This window comes from Artemia sp. Qi Xiang Cuo, chromosome 5 (genome assembly GCF_049724085.1).
Source record: "Artemia sp. Qi Xiang Cuo chromosome 5, ASM4972408v1, whole genome shotgun sequence".
NCBI classification, from domain to species: Eukaryota; Metazoa; Arthropoda; class Branchiopoda; order Anostraca; family Artemiidae; genus Artemia; species Artemia sp. Qi Xiang Cuo.
Window position 1 is genome coordinate 28,057,550 of NC_142798.1, and position 20,258 is coordinate 28,077,807.

A 20,258-nucleotide genomic window follows, 5' to 3' on the forward strand; every position below is an offset into this window, starting at 1 on the left:
CAGCCAAGAAGGATCGCGGGGAATCTAGCCGTCAGGCCATTCTCAAATACAGAATGGCCAATTTCCAGGTTGGCAATGATGCATAATTTGTGAATATTCACCTTAAGAAAGCTTTGAATCGTTTCCTTTCAGATGGAATTGCTATAAAACCAAAAGGTACTCGCGTAACTGGTTCTTTCAAGCTTGCAAAGCCTGTCAAGTCCTAAAAATCAAAGAAATCGACACCCAAGACGGTGTCGTCTATCAAAAAGGCTCCCGCCAAGAAAGTGGCATCTAAAAAGCCAGTAGCCAAGAAAGCAGTAGCCAAAAAAGTATTTCCATAATAGCTTATCCTAGACCACCAAACAGCTCTGTTCAGGGCAATCAAAGCAAATGCTCGACGCTCGAAACTTTCTGTTCAGAAAGTTACAATGATATTAATTTTAAACTAGACTTTAAAATTGGCCTCGAAAGAGCGACTTTCTAAGCGATGTATGCACCCCCAAAGTTCGACCCTGATTTCCTTTTTAATATCTCGTAAGGACAGTCTAAAAAACACCATATTCAGGACAAAGAGTTTCGTATTTCTCAGAATGTTGATAGATTAGTATGAAATGATTAACTGACTTCGGATAAAACCTACCTGGTCCAAGCCGATTGGCCTAAGCAGCACCTTCAAATCTTCGATGCTTTTTTCTAAGAGAGAGCAGTCCCCAAAAGTTGTTCCACCTTTGATGACTAGGCTACCCTATAGCTTCCGACCCGAGAGGTCCCTCTAGTACATAAAATGTTTCTACATTTGATGACTCGGCTACCCTATAGCTTCCTAGTTTAGATTAGGACAATGAGCTCCCTCTCCTCTAATAAATGCCTCAGCTGTTTAAGTAAATGAATGGGAAAGAAAACTTTATTTCTTGTTACAAAAGGACAAGCCTCGAAAGTTTATTTAGATTCTGTTGGGTAATAGAGAAATCCCTCCACCCCTCCCCCCTCAATTGATGGGGGAGGGGTACATCCGGGGAGGGGTACATCCCCCTCTCCAAGCGATGGGGCATACAAGGCTGCATATCCATTTGCTGTCGTAGCAAGTTATTTCAGGAGGAGGGTTGCTCGCCCAACCGTCCCTAGGTTCATTTAGTTCTCCTGTGGTTAGCTGGATATACATAGGCACGAGAAGTCATCTCTGCATGCGCCATGAATGCATTGGAGAAGACTTCGGACGAGCACCATTACCTCCATACCAAAAATTTTGAACTCAAACACTGACTGTGTTATCATTTTCTCTGCAAAAATAGAATTTGAAAAGATATTCTTTTCTCTTTACATCCAAATTTAAGGCAAAAAAACTATATTTAACATACATAAAATTTTAAAAATAGCCTATGGAATAAATAATTTTGAAATCTATAAAACTAGAATTTTGACTTTTTCTGATCTATATAATGAGCTCCTCCTGAAGAATTCTGGAGCCTTGTATGTTCTAGCTCTCTCATAGCTGTCTTCTCTACTATTTCTTGAAGACAGTGAGCTATCCCTGTCAAGATATCCATCTTTTCTATGTCTCTTCTTTCGGTCTTCCTTTTCTGCCATATCGAACCTCCTTTTGCAGCCTGCGCATTTCCTCACCATTTCATCCAAATTGTCCTCTTTATTTTCCACGATTTCTAAATTTGCTGCATTACTCTCGTATGAATTGCTGAAAAGTCATAATACCTGACATTAAAAATCTCACAGTCGCAATAAAAAGACATATCTAATTCAAATCTCTGATCAATTTTATTATTGATTTATGAAAATTTAATTTTAAAATGAATGCTTCATTGTCCGTGTGTTTGACTTATATGTCGGAAACCGCTGTCCCCGGGTGAACATGTCGCTCTTCGAGAGCTAAGTACTTTCGTAAGGTCTTTTTTTTATTATGACTGTCTTTATTCAAATTTTTATTAGGTTTTATGATTTTGAGAAATTAAGACTATACTAAAGAATAAGCAGGTCTTTCTTCTCTAATTAGATATTTTTTTCGTTGCTGCATACATACTAACTTAACAGCAAATGATCAGAGGCTAGTGGAAATCCGTCAAAAATGGTGTTCAACTCCAGGAAACACCTTTTTTCAAGGAATTTCAATCCTTGAAATCGACTTCGTTTTTGGTATTACTAGAATTTAGTACAAATGATTTCATAAAATATAATATAGATGCAGGTGTGTTTGCAAATTCGTATTTAAATTAATTATAAAACTCTGATTAATAACACAGAAGTAAAGTAATAAAAAAATCATACACTAGAGCTCCCACTGGTACATAAATGTTTCTACCTTTGATGACCAGGCTACCCTAGTGCCTCCTCGTGTAGATTAGGAAAATGAGCTCCCTCTCCTACAATACATGCCTATGATTTGTAAGTAGATGAATGGGCATGCAAACTTTATTTCTTATTACACAAGGACAAGCTTCGTAGGGTTATTTAGATTATGGTAGGTAAGATAGAAATCCCACTACCCCTCCCCCATCAATGGCGGGGGGAGGGGTGTACCTGCTCCTCCCGCACAGTAATAGGGACTCCAATGCGGTATATCAATTTGCTTTTGTATCTAGTAATTTCAGTAGGAGGGTTGCTAGTACAACCTTCACTCGGTTTATTTAGGTCTCATATGGCTATCCAGATATCCAGAAGCACTTGAAGTCAGCTCTGCATGCGCCATGAATGCATGGAAGCAGACTTCGGACGAGCACCATGACCTACATACAAAAATTTTTAACCTCAGAAACTTAATTTGTTATATTTTTCTATGACAAAATAGAATATGAAAATATATTTTTTTCTCTTTACATACAAATTTATGGCACAAAATATCTTGGACTACTAAAACATTTTAATTTGACTACTCTTTCAAAATGTGAAAAAAATCATTAGTATTTAATTAATAAATTTACACAGACACTAAAGCTAAATATTTCATCGAGGCAAGCAAATCGTATAATAAAAAACAAACAATATTAGTCAACAAAGTATTCAAAATTGTTAATAATTAATCAACAATAACATTTGAAAATGTCGAAAATTATCAAAAATAAAATATAACAATAAATACAGGAAAAAGAATTTCCAGATTTAATATATTCATAAATATGAAAAAACAATCATATTTTTGGTCACTATTTTATAATTGGTCAAGACAGAGGGACTATGGACCAATCCTAAATGCGAGACTTTTAGCTAAATATTGAATATCAAATTTAAAGACCAATACAAGTGTTGATCTATATGACGTTTAAAGTACTTGATTGGGTTGCATGCAAAAAGATAACCCCCTTGCCTGTTGAGTCAAGATCAATTTAATTTCAAAAAAATGTGTTTTTTGGCACCCATTGGGACTGTTGGGAATTAAAAACAGGGTTGCAGCTTCCTTAGTTTTGTACCTCAAAAGTTTAAAGGTATCTAAAACCGTGAAAGGCGATTGATAATTCCAGTGTCCAGTGTATAAAACAGTTTTTCTAGGAGACCCTAATTCATTAAAGAAGATTAACTAAATCTAAGAACACAACTTCTTTCGTGTACTACCTCTACAAGTCACGAACCACCTCACATCTACAAAATAAAATTAAATAAAAAGTAAATATTGTGCCGTGTCGTGTACTTTTAGTGTAATTTTTTTTTCTTATTGGATAGCCCTTTTTTGGAATCCGACAATTCACGACCTCTTTATGAAACCAATCGTGAAGTTCTTCTGATCTTCTTAAGGCTCTCGACATTCGATACAAATTTTATAGCTGTTAGACTATAGAAAAATTACCTTTCATGAGTTCTGCCCTGTGCATCCAGAAAGACCTGAATGGTGCGATGCCTGTACCCGGTCCTACCAGTATAATTGGTAAAGATGGATATTCTGGAAAATGAAATCGAGGTTCACTAAAACAAAAGAAATAAAATATTTAGTGTATTTATCTTTTAAAAAAGTTTTTTTTTTCCAGACTTGTTGCTCCCGTCAGTTAACGGTAAGCATTGTTTCTGTACGGTGTTTTAAGCGGTTTTAATACTAAGTATGTATTTTCATATGCCAAGTTTTATAATAAGTACAACATGTCCATTTATACAAGTTATTCTATACTAGTTTAACATAAAAATACCTAAAACAGTCAAACTCATCGTCTGAATCATCATAAATAAACTGTCCAAATATGTGAAATGTTGTCTAGATATTGAAGCTAGGATAAAGGATGAAAGGCTTTCTAGGAAAAGTTCATAAAATCTTGTCTTCAAAATTTATCACTTGTTCATCAAGAAATTCAATTTTGTTGGTGCTATATTGACTACTTCCTAATTCAACATAAACTTAAGTAAATTGAAAGTTTAAATTGAGCTCGAGTCTAATTGACATTGCCTATGTTAGGGGCGACATTGTCTCCGTACAGAGATTTTCATAGTACGTGCGGAATAGTACAAACTAAGAGGTGAAGTTACGTTATGTGTAAACTTTCACACATAAACAAGTCTAACGTTAAATGTTTAAATTAATCAATTAATTAAAATTTTTTTTATTTTTTAAAGTAATTTAACTTATAAGAAGTATAATAGAAAACTTTTATAAACGCGGGAACTAGAACCTAATTTCAATATCCTCTCCGGACCACGCGATCCCAGCGCCTGGAGGTGGCTATATCTTTAGCACCATGGATATTGGGACTATATTTTGCCCAATTTATATCGTAATACACGTTTTATTGAGAAGTATGGTGCTACCGACATTATCCAATCGTTTGAATTGCTTAGTACTAATTTACAAAGACACGACTTTGGGTCCCTAAGCACAAAGCATAATATTATCAGTGTGTTTTTAACTGTGATTCATGTTTAATCTATAATCATTTCCGTGTACGTGGTTTTTAGTAAATGGGAGTTAATCTTTAATAGCTTATTTTGTATATCAGTTGGTAATATATAAATTATTATTATTATATCGGTATGCATTGATTTCTGTCGTTTATGATTAAATGTGGCATTTAGGTTATTATAAAAGGGGGTTATAAATAAATTATTATTATTATATCAGAAAGCCATGTGGAATTTAGGTTATGATATCTTATGTACATTACTCAGTTTAATCTAAAAGTCAAAAAGAGAAGAAACAAAAAGTAGATAAAAAATCTTATCAAGTCCCCAGTTAATAGCAATGAAATTGAACTTGAAGACGTTAAACGGCAAAGTTTACATTTTTCCAAGAAAGAATAACTTTAGCTGGAAGTTTTATTGATTACCAATAACATTTGCTCTAGACTTGTTTTGGAGTTTGAGCAAGCAGCCGAAACAGTCAATTTGCAAGTATTTTGTACTGAAAGCTGCCATACATGTTCACGGGAGTATATACCTAAAACCAACGAGTGCAGAGAGAAGGACGAGGGGGCAGAGAGCATGTTCCAAGATTAAAATTAAGATCTTTACTAAATCAAAGAATTTACATTTTTTCTAAGTAAAAACTACAGGTTTGACTTAATAGATATAATTTTGCTTGATAAATTGGCAGCACGTAAATATAACAACTAAAGTTGGATTTATCAAAACACCGATGATTTGAAACTTTATAGTAGAACACATGAAGCACTACAGAAACAAACCTCCAGAAGAAGGCTTTTACGGTTGTTCCAATGGTTGCTTGATTCAGGTACATTGAACAGAGACCATAACGAGATGAACCATCTGGAAAAAATAAGACTAATTTGTAATGAAAAAAGGGGAATGTTTCTTGGCCCGGGCACTGAGACGCAACAAAAAGGTCATTTCAAGAAGGGCGCAACTTATTTCAGGGACAAGGTCCAACTATAGAAAAAAAAGAGTTGTCGAAGCGAAAGAGACGGATTTTAGAGCCACATAAATTCTCATGAAAAACAATTTGAATACCCGCGCGGGTAAAAATTATGGGATTTTGCATTATTAATCACAACCAAATTGACTATTCAGTCTGATAATCATTATTAGTACATAACATTGTAGGACTACAAGACATTGAATGTCTCTGTGTCATTGGCATCTTTCTATAAGACTAGCCAGAGTCAACTTAACTCCAAATGAGTACCTGGAGAAATCTGGGGAAGGTAAAATAGAAGGGCATGTAAAGGCACAGGATACACTTCCCCAGCATGACTCGTGTGGGGTCATTAGTGGTTCATTAAGGCATGCTAGAGAAACAAACACTGTATTCTATGTGCAGAGTTAAACGAAATCGACTTGCTAGACTTGCTTAAATTATATTTAGACTTTAAGGTTATTATTTGAGATAATCTATAAAGCCTTTATATTTTATTTTATAAATTGAAATTGTGCGTGGTTAGAAACTACTTTCAGTCTTGCTGTATTTATATTACAATAGTATTTCAGCAAATGCGGTTCTTGTCAAATGAATTGAACCATAATAATCTAGTTAATACCATCAGAACCATGGACTTGCCGGTTTTCTTTAGTAAACAAAGCATAAATAAAAAATTCACAAAATTCGCATCAACATTCTTTTTTATACCTACATTCTTTTTTATAAACGGCACCAGAGTTAAGTTATCTATTGAATTAAAAATGGCACTTTGTTTTCATTTTTGTATGCGTCACACATATCTTCTCACTGTAAACATTATGGTTATCTAAAAATAGAAGCTTGAAACCCGTCAAAACAGCGTTAGATCGAGATAACAGTGCCCCCTCTGAATCAACAAGTTCGAAAATTCGTACTTAGATCTTTTAATCTTCACCCTATGAACAAGAGAAAATCATACTTTAGCCAGGATGTTTTTGATGTATCTTTTTTTTAGAAATTAATTTAAAGAAGTTTTTATTAAAAAAACCAGATTAAAGTATAAATATTTTTTAATATTAATAGTCATATATTAAAAATTTATCTAATACATTATAAAATTAGAGTGGCATTAAAAAGATAAAATAATTGATAAAATAAAAACAGATAAAAATTATTAATACAGCACAAATTTTAACAGAAGTCGATTTATCAAAGTAATATAATTTAAAATACTCTAATTGAAAAAATAGACACTATTAACAAAAGCTATTTAGAAAATATAAAGATGGTCTTCTTTTTTAAAAACAAATTTCAAAAGTTTAAATACTTTATCAAAAACTAATTAAATAACATATACTTTTTATATACATTCCTTATTACAATTATACTTGGGTATGACTAATTTTAAGGTGAGAACAACAACTACAATTACAAATAACGGCTCACTCTTTGATTGGTCTCAATTAAAAGGTATCCAGTGTCTTTTTTGTTGTAATTTACACACAACTTAATTGGTAATTAATTATATCTGAATGGACAGAAGACACAAGTTTGAGTTCGAGAAAGGTTTTTGTGCTCCAACACTGCATATGACTTGACTGGTGTAGGTCTATCAAAGCAGATTATTAGACTGCACTTGGAGATTTGATTAGACACTTAGTGTGGAGAGGCGGTGATGTATGTAATATAATTAGTAATTTATACACTGGTGTTAAAGCAGAGATACAAATTAAGTATCACTTTTCAATGTACATACATTGAGGTTTTCAAATTTGACACATTGCCCGGTTGAAGGCCTATAGACTTTAATTAAGTAAAGTACTAAATTTATAATCTAAAGAATTCTTTTGTTCCTTTTATATAAAAAAAAAATCAGAGTCCTATGTTAAGTCTTTTATTATTAATCCAAAAAAAAAGCAAAAGTTCATGATCCAGTAAAAAACACAGTTAAATTAAAGAAACTATCCATTTATAAAGTTAATGTCTATTTTAAAATCGTTACCTTTAGCCAAGTCTATCTGGTATGAAATAACTTCAAAGTAATTACTCACGTAACTTGAAAACATCTCATCAGAAGAAATAACCACTATCAACTAATTGATCTCAATAATTCTTGGTATAAGAGTAACTTTGATCATGCTTTAAACTTCTTTGTTCCTTCAAAAAAAACATTTTGATTTATGTGCCTTCTGCACACATATAAATATATTCAAGTCTACATTAAAAGAGTTAGAAGAAGCACATTTGTCTCATAATCATGATATTTAATGAATACAGCTGCTACCTTGATATAAAATTATAGCTGGATTACCCTAGGTTGTGATGAAGCTACAAAACTATTACCAGATTTGTTTCTCTGAAACTAATCTCCTTGTATAACTGACTGTATAGAAAATCAAACTGAGGCCTACAGGGAAGTCTCATTGTCCTGATAAATTTTATGAAACTCTTGGTGTCTGCAACAGCAAAATTTTTCCAACTATACATTCACACACAAACGTCCTGATATATTCTGGTTGATATAGATTTATTATCATTATTTAAAAAAAAATCAGAAATTAAATAAAAAAAAATGGATTTTTTCAACTGAAAGTAAGGAGCAGGGTATAAGCCTAGGAGACCAGCCATACATAAGGAAGCATGTTAAGAAAACAATTCTTACTTCATAATATGCAGAATAATCCTAGTTTACAAATTTTGCATGAGAGAACCTTTATATTACCTTCTTTCACCCGCAGACAAAGCCCCCCTGCCAACCCCACCATGCTACGAAATCACCACTCAAATGTCACCAATAAGAGTGGATCAGGCTGAGCTCGAATCTCGGCTTAAAAAGCTTAATCCAAATAAGTCTGTTGGGCCTGATGGCATACATCCACGACTCTTAAAGGAAGCTCATTCCCAACTAGCAATACCCCTCTCCAGACTCTTCCAGCAATCTCTTGACACTAAAGTCATACCAATGGACTGGAAAGTAGCCCATATCTCACCAATACATACAGGAGGAGACAAGAGCAAAGCTTGCAGTTATCGGCCAATCAGTATTACGTCTGCTGTTGGGAAAATCCTAGAAGCTATTGTCAACACTGCCGTTCTTAGACATTTGATCACAAATAACCTTCTATCGAAACAACAACATGGTTTCCGACCAGGCAGATCAGTCAAAACCAATCTGATTGACTCGTATAATTACATAACTGAGCTCCTTGATCAAGGTCTCCCAGTGGATATGATCTTCCTAGACTTTGCTAAAGCCTTTGATAAAGTCTGCCATCGAAGGCTTCATTTGAAACTGAAGGCAATTGGAATTCAAGAGGGAGTGGTGGACTGGATCACGTCTTTCCTAAAGGGAAGAAAGCAGCAGGTCAGAGTTTTTGGTGAAGGTGGCTGAGCTTACGACTCCGAAATAGCTGAGGTCTTAAGCGGGGTTCCTCAAGGAACAGTTTTGGGACCTACACTCTTCAATGTATATATTAATGACGCTCCAAGAACCGTTACAAGCAAGCTTAGCCTGTGTGCTAACGACTCGAAGCTCATTGGTCCTGTTGGAACTCAGCAAGGTGTTACCTCAATACAGTCAGATCTTGACAGCTTTGGCGAATGGGCCAAGATATGGAGGTTCGAGTTTAATGTTGAAAAGTGCAAGGTTCTCCATTTTGGAAGAAATAACTCACAATGGCAATACTTAATGTCAGCCAATGCCGGTGTGAGACAGCCACTCTCTGAGAGCCCCTCTGAAAGAGATATGGGGGTCGTTGTAGCCAAAGACCTTAATTTCAACTGCCACAGCTGAGCTGCAGTAGCAAAGGCAAACCAATCTCTCGGTCTCATCAAACGTACAATAACAAGTAGATCCCCTTCAATAATCAAAAAACTTTACAAGAGCCTGGTGAGACCGAGATTAGAATTTGGAATGTGTGTCGCCACGCCAATTAATAAAACAGACCAGATGGCTCTCGAGTCTGTCCAAAGACGGGCGTCAAAATACATTCATAGATCGACAAATACTAAAGCGCGATTTGAGGGGTGGGGGTTCAACACCTTTTTTTCAAAAACAATTTGTATATATTTACATAGCATAAAAAAGGCCGATAATTTTATAGGCTAGAAAATTAGGTATGACTACCCTAAGTTGCCTAAATATGTCCAATAATTAGCCTAAATATGTGATCTAAACATAATATGTTATTTAATCATTTTTTTATAAAGAATTTAAAAATTTTAAATTTTTTTTTAAAAAATAAGATCATATATATATTTTCTCCATCTCTTTTGTTAATAGTGTCAATTTTTCAATGAGAGAGTCGCAAGTTATTTTACTTTGATCAAACGCATTCTTTTCTAATGTCTGCTGGATTTATAATGTTGATCTGTTTTTATTTTCTCCAGTATTGGCTCTTTTTCCTGCCCCTCTCATTTGATACTGTATGCACTAAATTTTTACTCTATGACTAGTAAGATTAAAAAATATTTATACTTTACTCTGGTGTTGTCAAGACAAATTTCTGTTACTGCATGGCTAAAAAAAAGCAACAACAACAACATCCTGGCTAAAGTACGATTTTATATTGTTAATAGGGTGAAGATTAAAAGCTCTAATGACGAATTTTTGAACTTGTTGATTCAGAGGGTGGCGGTTTATCTCGATCTAACGCTGTGTTGATGGGTTTCAAGCTTCTATTTTTAACTGACCACCGTGTTTACAGTGACCAGATATGTGTGATACATACAAAAATGACAACAAAGTGCCATTTTTCATTCCATAGAGCACTTAACTCTGGTGCCGTTTATAAAAAAGAATGTAGGTGCAAGTATTAGCTTTCAATAAACCCTGAATATATCTATCTACAACTGTCTGGTGGCCTGCTATTGCAGGACAGAGAAAAAAAAATCAAGATTCGTCAGTGCCAATTTGGCTAGAGTAATATTTTTCCCTTATTTGCTAAATGATTAATTGAAGTTGGAGTTGTTTGACACAAAACGTTCAGGGGTTTTAAACCATAGTTATTGAAATTCGATATATTTTAAGTACCTCTGCTTTTGTGTTCGACGGGTGTAGGTGTCTTTTCGAAATTCCTGAGATTTCAAGGAACTGTTCTGAATAGTTGAAATAGAAACATCTTTTTGAATTTGAAAATCCTTTTCAAAAGTATTTTCTGTAATTCTCATTTACTGAGGACCTTGGTTCACTCTCCTTGTTTGTAGCCGTTGCTGCAACAACTGTAGAAATATAACTATTTTTTGAAAAGGAAACTGTGGATTTTCTAAATTTTTAGCTTTTGCTCTCCTATCCGTGGGCTTTGCAGCTTTAGTGTTTGATTAAATACATACGTATATATATATTGTATTATATATTCTAGTCCATGCGCTATTCAAATTAGATTGTCTTGGCAAGATGTGAGATTGAATAATCCTCTCTTGTTTGAACCTGGTGACCATCTTGGGGTACTTTCAGACAATGTGGATGAAATGGTATCAAATGTAATTCAGAAGCTCCACCCCGTTCAAAGCCTTGAACAAGCTCACAGTTTGATGATACAGAAGGAAATGTTAACTATTGCTGGTAATATTTCCTAATTGATGCTTGTACTTATACTTTATTCTGCTGTTTTGTTTTATGAATTGTAATGTTGGTACAAAAAAGCTAAGGTAAGAGGGGCAAGAGCTTTCAGGTATTTTTTCTTGTGATGATACTGAAAATGGAGTAAATTTAAGATCAGAATTTCTATTTCCTGAATTCCCCTTTGTGACGTATATTGTTCACAGCAACATTCTGGACTAGTCGTTGACTTTACATCGACTCTTGACCATCTCTTCCTCCCCCCTCTCCCCTTGGGGCCTGGCAGATATCTGTTGACATGGGGCAAGAACATTATGTTTCGAGTAATCAAAAATAAATTAAAATAAGAAAATATTATTTTATTATCTATGGTGTTTTGTTCTTTTTTTGTTGGTTGGATTGAATTAGCCGCCAATTAACATCTTCTTAGTAGAATTTTAACCCCAGAGAAATATTTTTTTAATAGTTAGTCGGATTGATAAATGCACTATATGAGATAAACAATAAACACAGATATGAGAAGATTAATTGAACGAGCAAGAAGTCAACAAATTACTGTTTGAGTTAACAAAAAAAAGATCATCAAAACAAGAAAAGGAGGAACTGAGAAAAAAATTAGAGCAAATATATGTATTCAGTTCTTATATTAAGATGGCATGGAGTCTGTGGATTATATATAAATGCTTTTACTTTGTTTTGGCTTGCTCATCTATTAAAGAAAAGAAAAAAAATGTTTATTAGGGAAATCTAACCGAGGTTTTAGCTGGTCATTTATTATTTTTCTTTGCATAAGTAGGTTAATGAGATTTTGAGATTTGAGATTCAGTTAATACTGGGTTTTACTGATACTAAGGTTTAGCTAGTTCTAATTTGAACCAATCATATTATTAATATATTGTTCTGTTTGTCATAAAAAAATGTAAAAAAATTCTGATTTGCTCTAATTATATAAATGGAATAACATACATTAGTAAAATCTAATTTTACCTATTAATCCCTATTACGTTATATAATATTATTAAGTTAAAATTTCAATACAGATGTACTATGCTTGTAGTTATTGATAAATTAATGATACTTTTAAATATAATAAAATAATGTAATACTTAAAATCTAGGGTTTTGTTTGTTATTTGTGGTCATTGGCTTAAACTCCAGTAAATCACTTCTACCGTGCTTCAAAAAGTGACGCCAATCGTTTTTAGTAGTCTTGATTTTCTGAGGGTAATCGGGTGTTGCTAACTAACATCTATTTGTGCAACTTTAAGCCTAGTATTTCTTGCAATCTCAACGCCTATTAATAATAAGAATTATAGCCAAATAATAAGAATTATACATATTTTGCTTGAGTACTTTTTGGACGCTACAGCCAGGGGCGTACTGAGGCTCATTTTTTTCGCGTGTTGTTAGTAATAATAATGTTCTCTTGTTTGGAATATGATAAGTCCTGGCTATTTTAGAGAGAGAACGTACTAGGTTTTTGAAATGTTTAAATATGTATTTCATTTTGGACTTTAAAGAATTTTTTAATAGAAATTTAAAGTGATGTTAGGTGTTGTTGATATAATAAAATTAATATATCGGCTTGCGTTGCTCCTTCTTTATTACGTTCAGTAGTAAAAAAGCCATTTTTCGAATAAAATTCGCCAAAAAAGTAATTTTTCTAAATGTCTGAGAGGGGAGTCTAAGTCTCCTCTTTAATTGAAGAACATGGTTTACACATAAAACTACTATGACTGTGTTTATGTATGACTTGATACATAACCTCTAGGTGTTTTATTAACCTTCTTTTATGAATGAAGACACAAGACCGGGTCGGTGTCACACGGTGTACATCTCTGTCTTGGTTACCCATTAAAAAAAATAACAAAATACGGTAATGTGCTTTTTCTTAAAGACCGGAATCGAATATATATCTTACTTGAAACTAAAAAAAGTACTTTTATTTGTGTTTTTTGTTCAAGAAATAATTGCTTTGACACACCCTACCTATCCACTTCCCCCATTGTTCTCCAGGTGACCATTTAGAACTTGATCGGCTCTATCTGAGCTTACAAAGTCACGCCAGCAGCATTTAAATCGGGTTGTTAAGTCAGTGCCACTGTATAGCCGTTTGTTTTATCTGGTTGTGATATTGCATGTTTGCTTTTGGATTCTTGGCTTTACTTTATACCTCCAAATTTATTTATTTCAGGCCCAAGGAAAGAATGGGTTTTTTATGAAAATCTACCTCCTGCTACAGTCGTTGAATGGTTCAAAAAGTTTTTTGATATTACAAGTCCTCCGACCCAGTCGCTCCTAGGTGATCTTGCCACCTGTGCTACAGATAAAAATCTTAAGTTATTTTTTAACAGTCGCTCTCAGTGTATACGAGGAACCTAAAATTTTTGATCGGTTTTGTATTGTGTATATTTAGTTTTTTGGATTCTAAATTAAAAATGGGGGTTCTTTTTTTTTGCCACGGGGGGTTAATTTGTGTTTTTGCAATAAAACTTTTTTTTTTATTGAAATTGGACAAGTGTCAATATAAACAAAATATTGTTGTATATTCATTTCATATTATTAACCTGATTCTCAGGATAGCGTAAGCCTTATAGATATTTCGTAGCAGAGTATCATCAATACTTTGCATTTTTAATTCTGATTGGTAAAGCTGTGCTGACAGCCTTTGTATTAAATTTATAAAGAAGAATGCGTGTATTTAAATGCTAGATCCCTGTTTGGGTATTGTATTTGTGTATGTAATCTCTAAAGAGTTATTATTACAAATAAATTGTAATTCGAGATTCTTTTTTGAACATCTCCATTTTTTTTCAGTAAAGTTTAAAAATCATTTTAAATATCAGTAATATCTTGATAGAGAATACTCACATTTTGGGAGAATTTACAAATTTTTCTTTGTTCTTTGACTTGAAAAAAAGTGATTCTCAAACTATTTTGTATTTAAAAAAATTATATGAAAAAAAATACATTTTGCATTTGAGTTGTTTATTTGAAGGTTGTGTAATAGTTAATTTAATTACGAGTAACCAATTTTATACATATAAAAATATTCATATACAATGCTTAAAACATAAGTAGTATCTGGATGTTTGTGAACCCTTTAAATGGTATCTTTTTTATTCAGACTAGCCATTTTTCAGTAGTTTCTTACATTTATACCACTTTGAGACGAATTTTGGGAGTGTATCCTTTCTCAGGTGTTGAATAAAAAACTGTCCCGTACATGTTTCGGATGGTCTTAGCTTGATGATTATGGGTCACTTCATTTGAAAAGAACCGCATTTGCTGAAATACTATTATAATATCAATACAGCAAGACTGCAAATAGTTTCTAACTACACACAGTTTCAATTGATAAAATAAAATAATCCTGATTCATAGAATGTCTAAACGAAGCACCTTAAATTAGCTCTAGACGGTTATCAAATCCCTATATATAAGATTTTGTTTATATATTAAATTATTATAAAGTGTTTTGGTATACTTATTTATTTACTTGAAAAACCCTTGAAATACGCAGGTAATTAATTTTACGTAAATAATGTGAATTTTCGTGAAATCATTTATGTAAGTAAACGTTTTATTTAAATACCACAGGAGTATGTAATTTTAATGTGTAAAGTATCATCTACAAATGCAACTGACACAGAGACATTCACTGTCTTTTCTGTATCCAATTGTATTTACTAATAATGATTATCATACTGACGATTCCGTTTTATGGTGAATAATAATGCAAAATCCCATAATTTTTACCAGCGCAGGTGTTCAAACTGTTTTTCATGGTAATATATGTGGCTATAATATCTGTCTCTTTCGCTTCGACCGCTCTTTTTTTTATGTAGTTGGACCTCTTCCCTGAAATAAGTTCTGCCCTTTTTGAAATTTCCATTTTGGAGCGTTGTATGATTCTTGCAAAGATTTTGGCCACATTGTTAATGGAAATTTATAAGTATAATGTAATTTGGTGACTTCTTTCAATTTGATATTTACTATGGAACATAGTAACTAGCAAAGCTGTCAAAACGTAATAGCCTTCTCCAGTATTAGTGAGTCTGTATTACTTGCTGAGTAAATATATAAATATAAAACTACGTTGATTTCATATGTGTACATATTTGTTTTTTATAATTACGTTATTACAATTGCAAGCTCAAATTATATCTGAACTTTAAAAAAGGTAGGTTTTTACTATGAAAAAATGTAAATTATTTTTGGACTACATTTTAATAAATTCAATATTTTCAAAGTATATATTCTAAAATTTCCTTCTCTCCGACAAAGTTGGGGGTAGTGCTATACTCCCGTGCCAATGTATGGCAGCTTTCAGTACAAAATACTTGCAAATTGACTGTTTCGGCTCCTTGCTCAAACTCCAAAACAAGTCTAGAGCAAATGTTATTGGTAATCAATAAAACTTCTAGCTAAAATTATTCTTTCTTGGAAAAATGTAAACTGAGCCGTTTTATTTATTCAAGCTGAAGGTCATTTCAACTACCGTTTTTCTATTACATAATTTTTATTTTCTTTTTGTTTCTTCTCATAGTTCATAGTTTAATTTCTTATTAATGTTAGGATTAACAATGATAAGAAAGGAACCATTGAATTACGACCTCCTTAAACTACTTTTGATATTAAAACCATTTATAGTAACCTAAATGCCACATTTAGTCATAACCTAAATGCCACATGGCTTTCTGATATAATAATAATAATTTATTTATAACCCACTTTTATACAAAACAACCGATGTAAATTTCACTAAAAAGGAATACAAACAAAGTACACTAAAATTATGATCGATTAAACCTTAATCACACGGATAAAACACACGAAAATAAACACGGATAAGATTAGGCTTTGTGCTTAGGGACCCACAGTCGTGTCTTTGTAAACTAGTAATAAGCAATTCGAACAATTGGCTTCTGTTGGTAGCACCATACTTCTCAATAAAACGTGTATTACGATATAAATTGGGCAAAATATATTCCCAGGATCTAGGTTGCTAAAGTTATAGCCACCTGTATGTGCTGGGATTGCTTGGGCCAGAGAGTAGATTGAATTTTGTTTCTATTTCCCGCGATTATAAATGTATTCAAGTCTACTTATGATAAGTGAGATGAATTCAAAAAATAAAAATAATTGTAATTAAATGATTACGTTAAACATTTAACTTTAGACTTTATGTGTGAAAGTTTACACGTAACGTAACTTCACCACTTAGTATGGACTATTACGCACGTAATATGAAATTCTCTTTACGGAGAAAATTTCGCCCCTATCATAGGCAATGTAAATTAGACTCGAGCTCAATTTGAAATTTCAAGTTACTTAAGTTTATGTTGAATTAGGAAGCAGTCAATATAGCACCAAACAAAATTGTATTTCTTGATGAACAAGTGATAAATTTTGGACAAGATTTTATAAACTTTTCCTAGAAAGCCTTTCATCCTTCATCCTCGCTTCAATCTCTATTCCACAGTTCATATATTTGGAGAGTTTATTTATGATTCAGACGATGATTGTGACTGTTTTATGGATTTTTATGTTAACGTAGTGTAAAATAACTTTTATAAAATGGACATGTTGTACTCATTATAAAAATTGTCATATGATAATACATACTTAGTAAAAAAAACGTTTAAAACAACTTAAAGAAAAACTCATTACATTAAAATTACGTTAAAACCACTTCTGGAAAAAAAACTTTCTAAAAATAAATACACTAAATGTTTTATTTCTTTTATTTTAGTGAACCTCGACTTCATTTGAGAGAAAATCCAACAGTATCTATTATACTGGTATGACAGGTTACAGGCATCGCACCATTCAGGTCTTTCTGGATGCACAGGGCAGACCTGATGAAAGGTAATTTTTATGTTGTCTAACAGGTCTCAAATTTATATCGAATGTCGAGAGCCATAGAAGATCAGAAGAGCTTCACGATGTGTTTCAGACAGATGTCGTGAATTTTTGGATTCCAAATAAAGGCTATCCAAGAAGAAAAAAAAATTACACTAAAATTACACGCAACGTAACTCTATTTAATGTTGATTTAATTTTCTTTTTGAGATGTGTGTGTTTTCTGGGATCTGATATGGCGTACACGAATTAAGTTGGGTTCTTAGCTTCCGTTAATCATCTGTCCTGACTTCGTTAATAATATACTCCATGTGTTGGACACTGAAAACTTTAATTATCTATCGCCTTTCACGGTTTTAGATACTTTTAAACTTCTTAGATACAAAACTAAAGAAGTCACAACCCCGTCTTTAAACCCCAACAGTCCCAATGGGTACCAAAGAGCCCATTTTTTTGGGAATTCGTAACCCCAACTATATACAGAGGAGATTCTAGAAAACCTGCAAAGAATATCCTAGTCAATGATTCTGACTAAGAAGAAAAATTGTATACTTTTGTCTTCTAGCAACCAAACCAGTAAAGACTAATAAAATTTATATTGGTCACAAAAGGTGTTTGACTTGAAATTTGATGTAGTACGGGTTGTTTTGGGCTAAGTTCATTTTGATAAATTACTTTAAAGGTGGTTAATTATAATGATCTAAAATTATGCAAGTTCGGCGGTTCTAATTTACTTTATAATTTGTCAAATTAACACATTTCAAAAAACAAGTAAGTAAATTAGTTATAGAAATATAAAAATTTTATTAATAACGAGACTTTCTATTAACCAGATATTAAATGCCAACACAATTAAGCTTGGTTCATCACCAAACAATTTTTTTACACTGAAGTTCTCTCTAATCACAATGTAAGGGGATTATTTTTGTTAGTTTAGCAAACAAAAGTAAATGCAACTACATTAATATACCCACCGGTCTTTGTCTTTGCATTATTGATAAAATATATAGATATAATTATAAACGCTAGAAGTTTCACTACTTAAATTTGTATTTAAATATATTATACTATTTTACAAAAATATGTTTGTTTTTTCGTCTAAATTTATATTTTATTATGTTAAATTCTTTTTTCTTTATTTATTGTTATATTAACAGTTTGTTACTATTTTTAATATTACCCTGTTTGTGTTTTTTAAGCGTTAACAATCATTAATAATTTTTTTTAGAAGAATTCTTTTTTTTTCGTCTAATATTTACGTGCCCTCGAAGAAATTTTTAGATTCATGTTCCTGTGTCAATTTACTCATTATATAGTAATTATTTTTTTAAAATTTTTCTCTAGTAGTCTAATTAAACGGTTTAAGTAGTCCAAGATATTTTTTGCCTTAAATTTGGATGTAAATAGAAAAAAAAATATCTTTTCCAATTCTATTTTGGCAGAGAAAATGATAACAAATAAAGTTTCTGAGTTTAAAAATTTTTGTATGGAGGTAATGGTGCTCGTCCGGTTCTAGCCATATTGATAGTTTGCCTCTTGTTGATAGAATGAACAAAAGAGAACATTGCTAACGGCTTTATTTTATATATTGATAGCCCGTGTTTCTAGCAAAGCAATGAGCATCATGAATAGCTTTTACAGCGATATCTTTGAAAGGAGAGCCGAGAAAGACTCTCTTAGATCTATAGAAAACACGATTTACCAAGTACATGTTCTAGATGTTTAAAAATAAGTTATTATAATAAGCACCTGGTCCAGTGCAAATCACGCGGTGAGTGAAGTATTGAACGATTTAACAAAATACTCCATCAATCCCGCCGTGCTTGCACACTTCGATGCACACACACTCAGCCGGGCTCTCCCAAACATTACATTCCAGTTCTAATAAATTATTTCATATTATCTGCTCTCACAGTGACGTAGTTTTACTTTGGCCGTATTTTTCGAACTATAGTGTAAACAAGTCACCATCATCACCACTAAAAAAAGCTACAGGTTTCAAAATCTCCTTTGACGTATTAATTGCAATAGGTTAGTTAAGCTGAATACCTATCTCTATAAGTATAGAAGATGATACTATACCCATGTCCTCGGCTTTTTCATGACATTCCATCAAAAAAATTTTTATATTCATGCGTCACCTCTTATGAGTTGGGCTGGGTCTTGTTCCTCTGATACGTACTGATTTAATTAGAAAATTGCTGGCTCTGTAGTACAATTATTGGTTTTTGATCGTGCATTATTCAAATCCGATTCTATTAATAATTTCTAAAAACAATTCTATTATCATTTTAGACAGTTCGTAACGTGGCTTTGGTAGGCGTTGTAAACGTGAATCAGACACTGTGGTCAACCAAGGACCGCTCGGGCAGGGTAGCGTGCGGGCTCTTTTGGTTTTACACAAGAGAGTGTACCATTCACGTGACGGGTGGGAGGTTGCTTGTATGGATTCTTGTTTTATTGCATATCTCTCGACTCTTATGCTAAAGTAAAAGGTACGATCTAGGGGCCCTTTGTTCATCGATTTAGCGTGACGAGAATGATATTATGTCTCATCAAACTTTCCGAATAAAAAAGCCTCGCTGGCGTAGTGGAGTTTCCTATCAGCTAATTTAGGGAACCTCTAGTAATTGATAAAATCCTTGGCTATCTCTCGCAAACGTCTCTGACCGGGCCCGGTCCTGATTAGGAGTTCAGGCGTATGTTGAGAGCAACGACTTCTTTTCAGGGCTACAGTTCCAAGCCTGTATCTGTGCGGTTTTTTACCCCACCAGTAGCAGGGGTCCAAGGACATTCGCTGTGCTCGATAGCTGCTGTCGAGGTGAAGGTCTACCCTTTTTGGGTCTCGAATTGAGTTGGTGGCTAGCCATCGTGAGAGTGTGCCACGCGGTTGTTGTCAGTCCAAAAGAGAATAATTCAAAATGCTTAATCTTCGTAGGAGCGCGCGCCACACTTTACGTTTCCGTGTGGTTGAGGACTTGCATTTGTCGATTAAATTAAACGTTAATAAACGGAAATTTTTTCGTCTAACAAAAACTTTACTTTAGTGGGCTACGATATTGAATTAAAT

General features: G+C 33.1%; 1 protein-coding gene across 1 annotated transcript; it reads right to left on the reverse strand.

Moving 5' to 3' along the window:
* Positions 1-3,638: 3,638 nt before the first annotated feature.
* Positions 3,639-5,758, reverse strand: LOC148951999 (nitric oxide synthase-like; the record flags this gene model as incomplete). The annotated part of the gene is made up of 2 exons (XM_089089117.1): positions 3,639-3,891; positions 5,595-5,758. Coding segments are annotated over 2 exons (300 nt in total), but the record flags the coding sequence as incomplete, so codon positions are not given.
* Between the last annotated feature and the right edge of the window lie 14,500 nt (positions 5,759-20,258).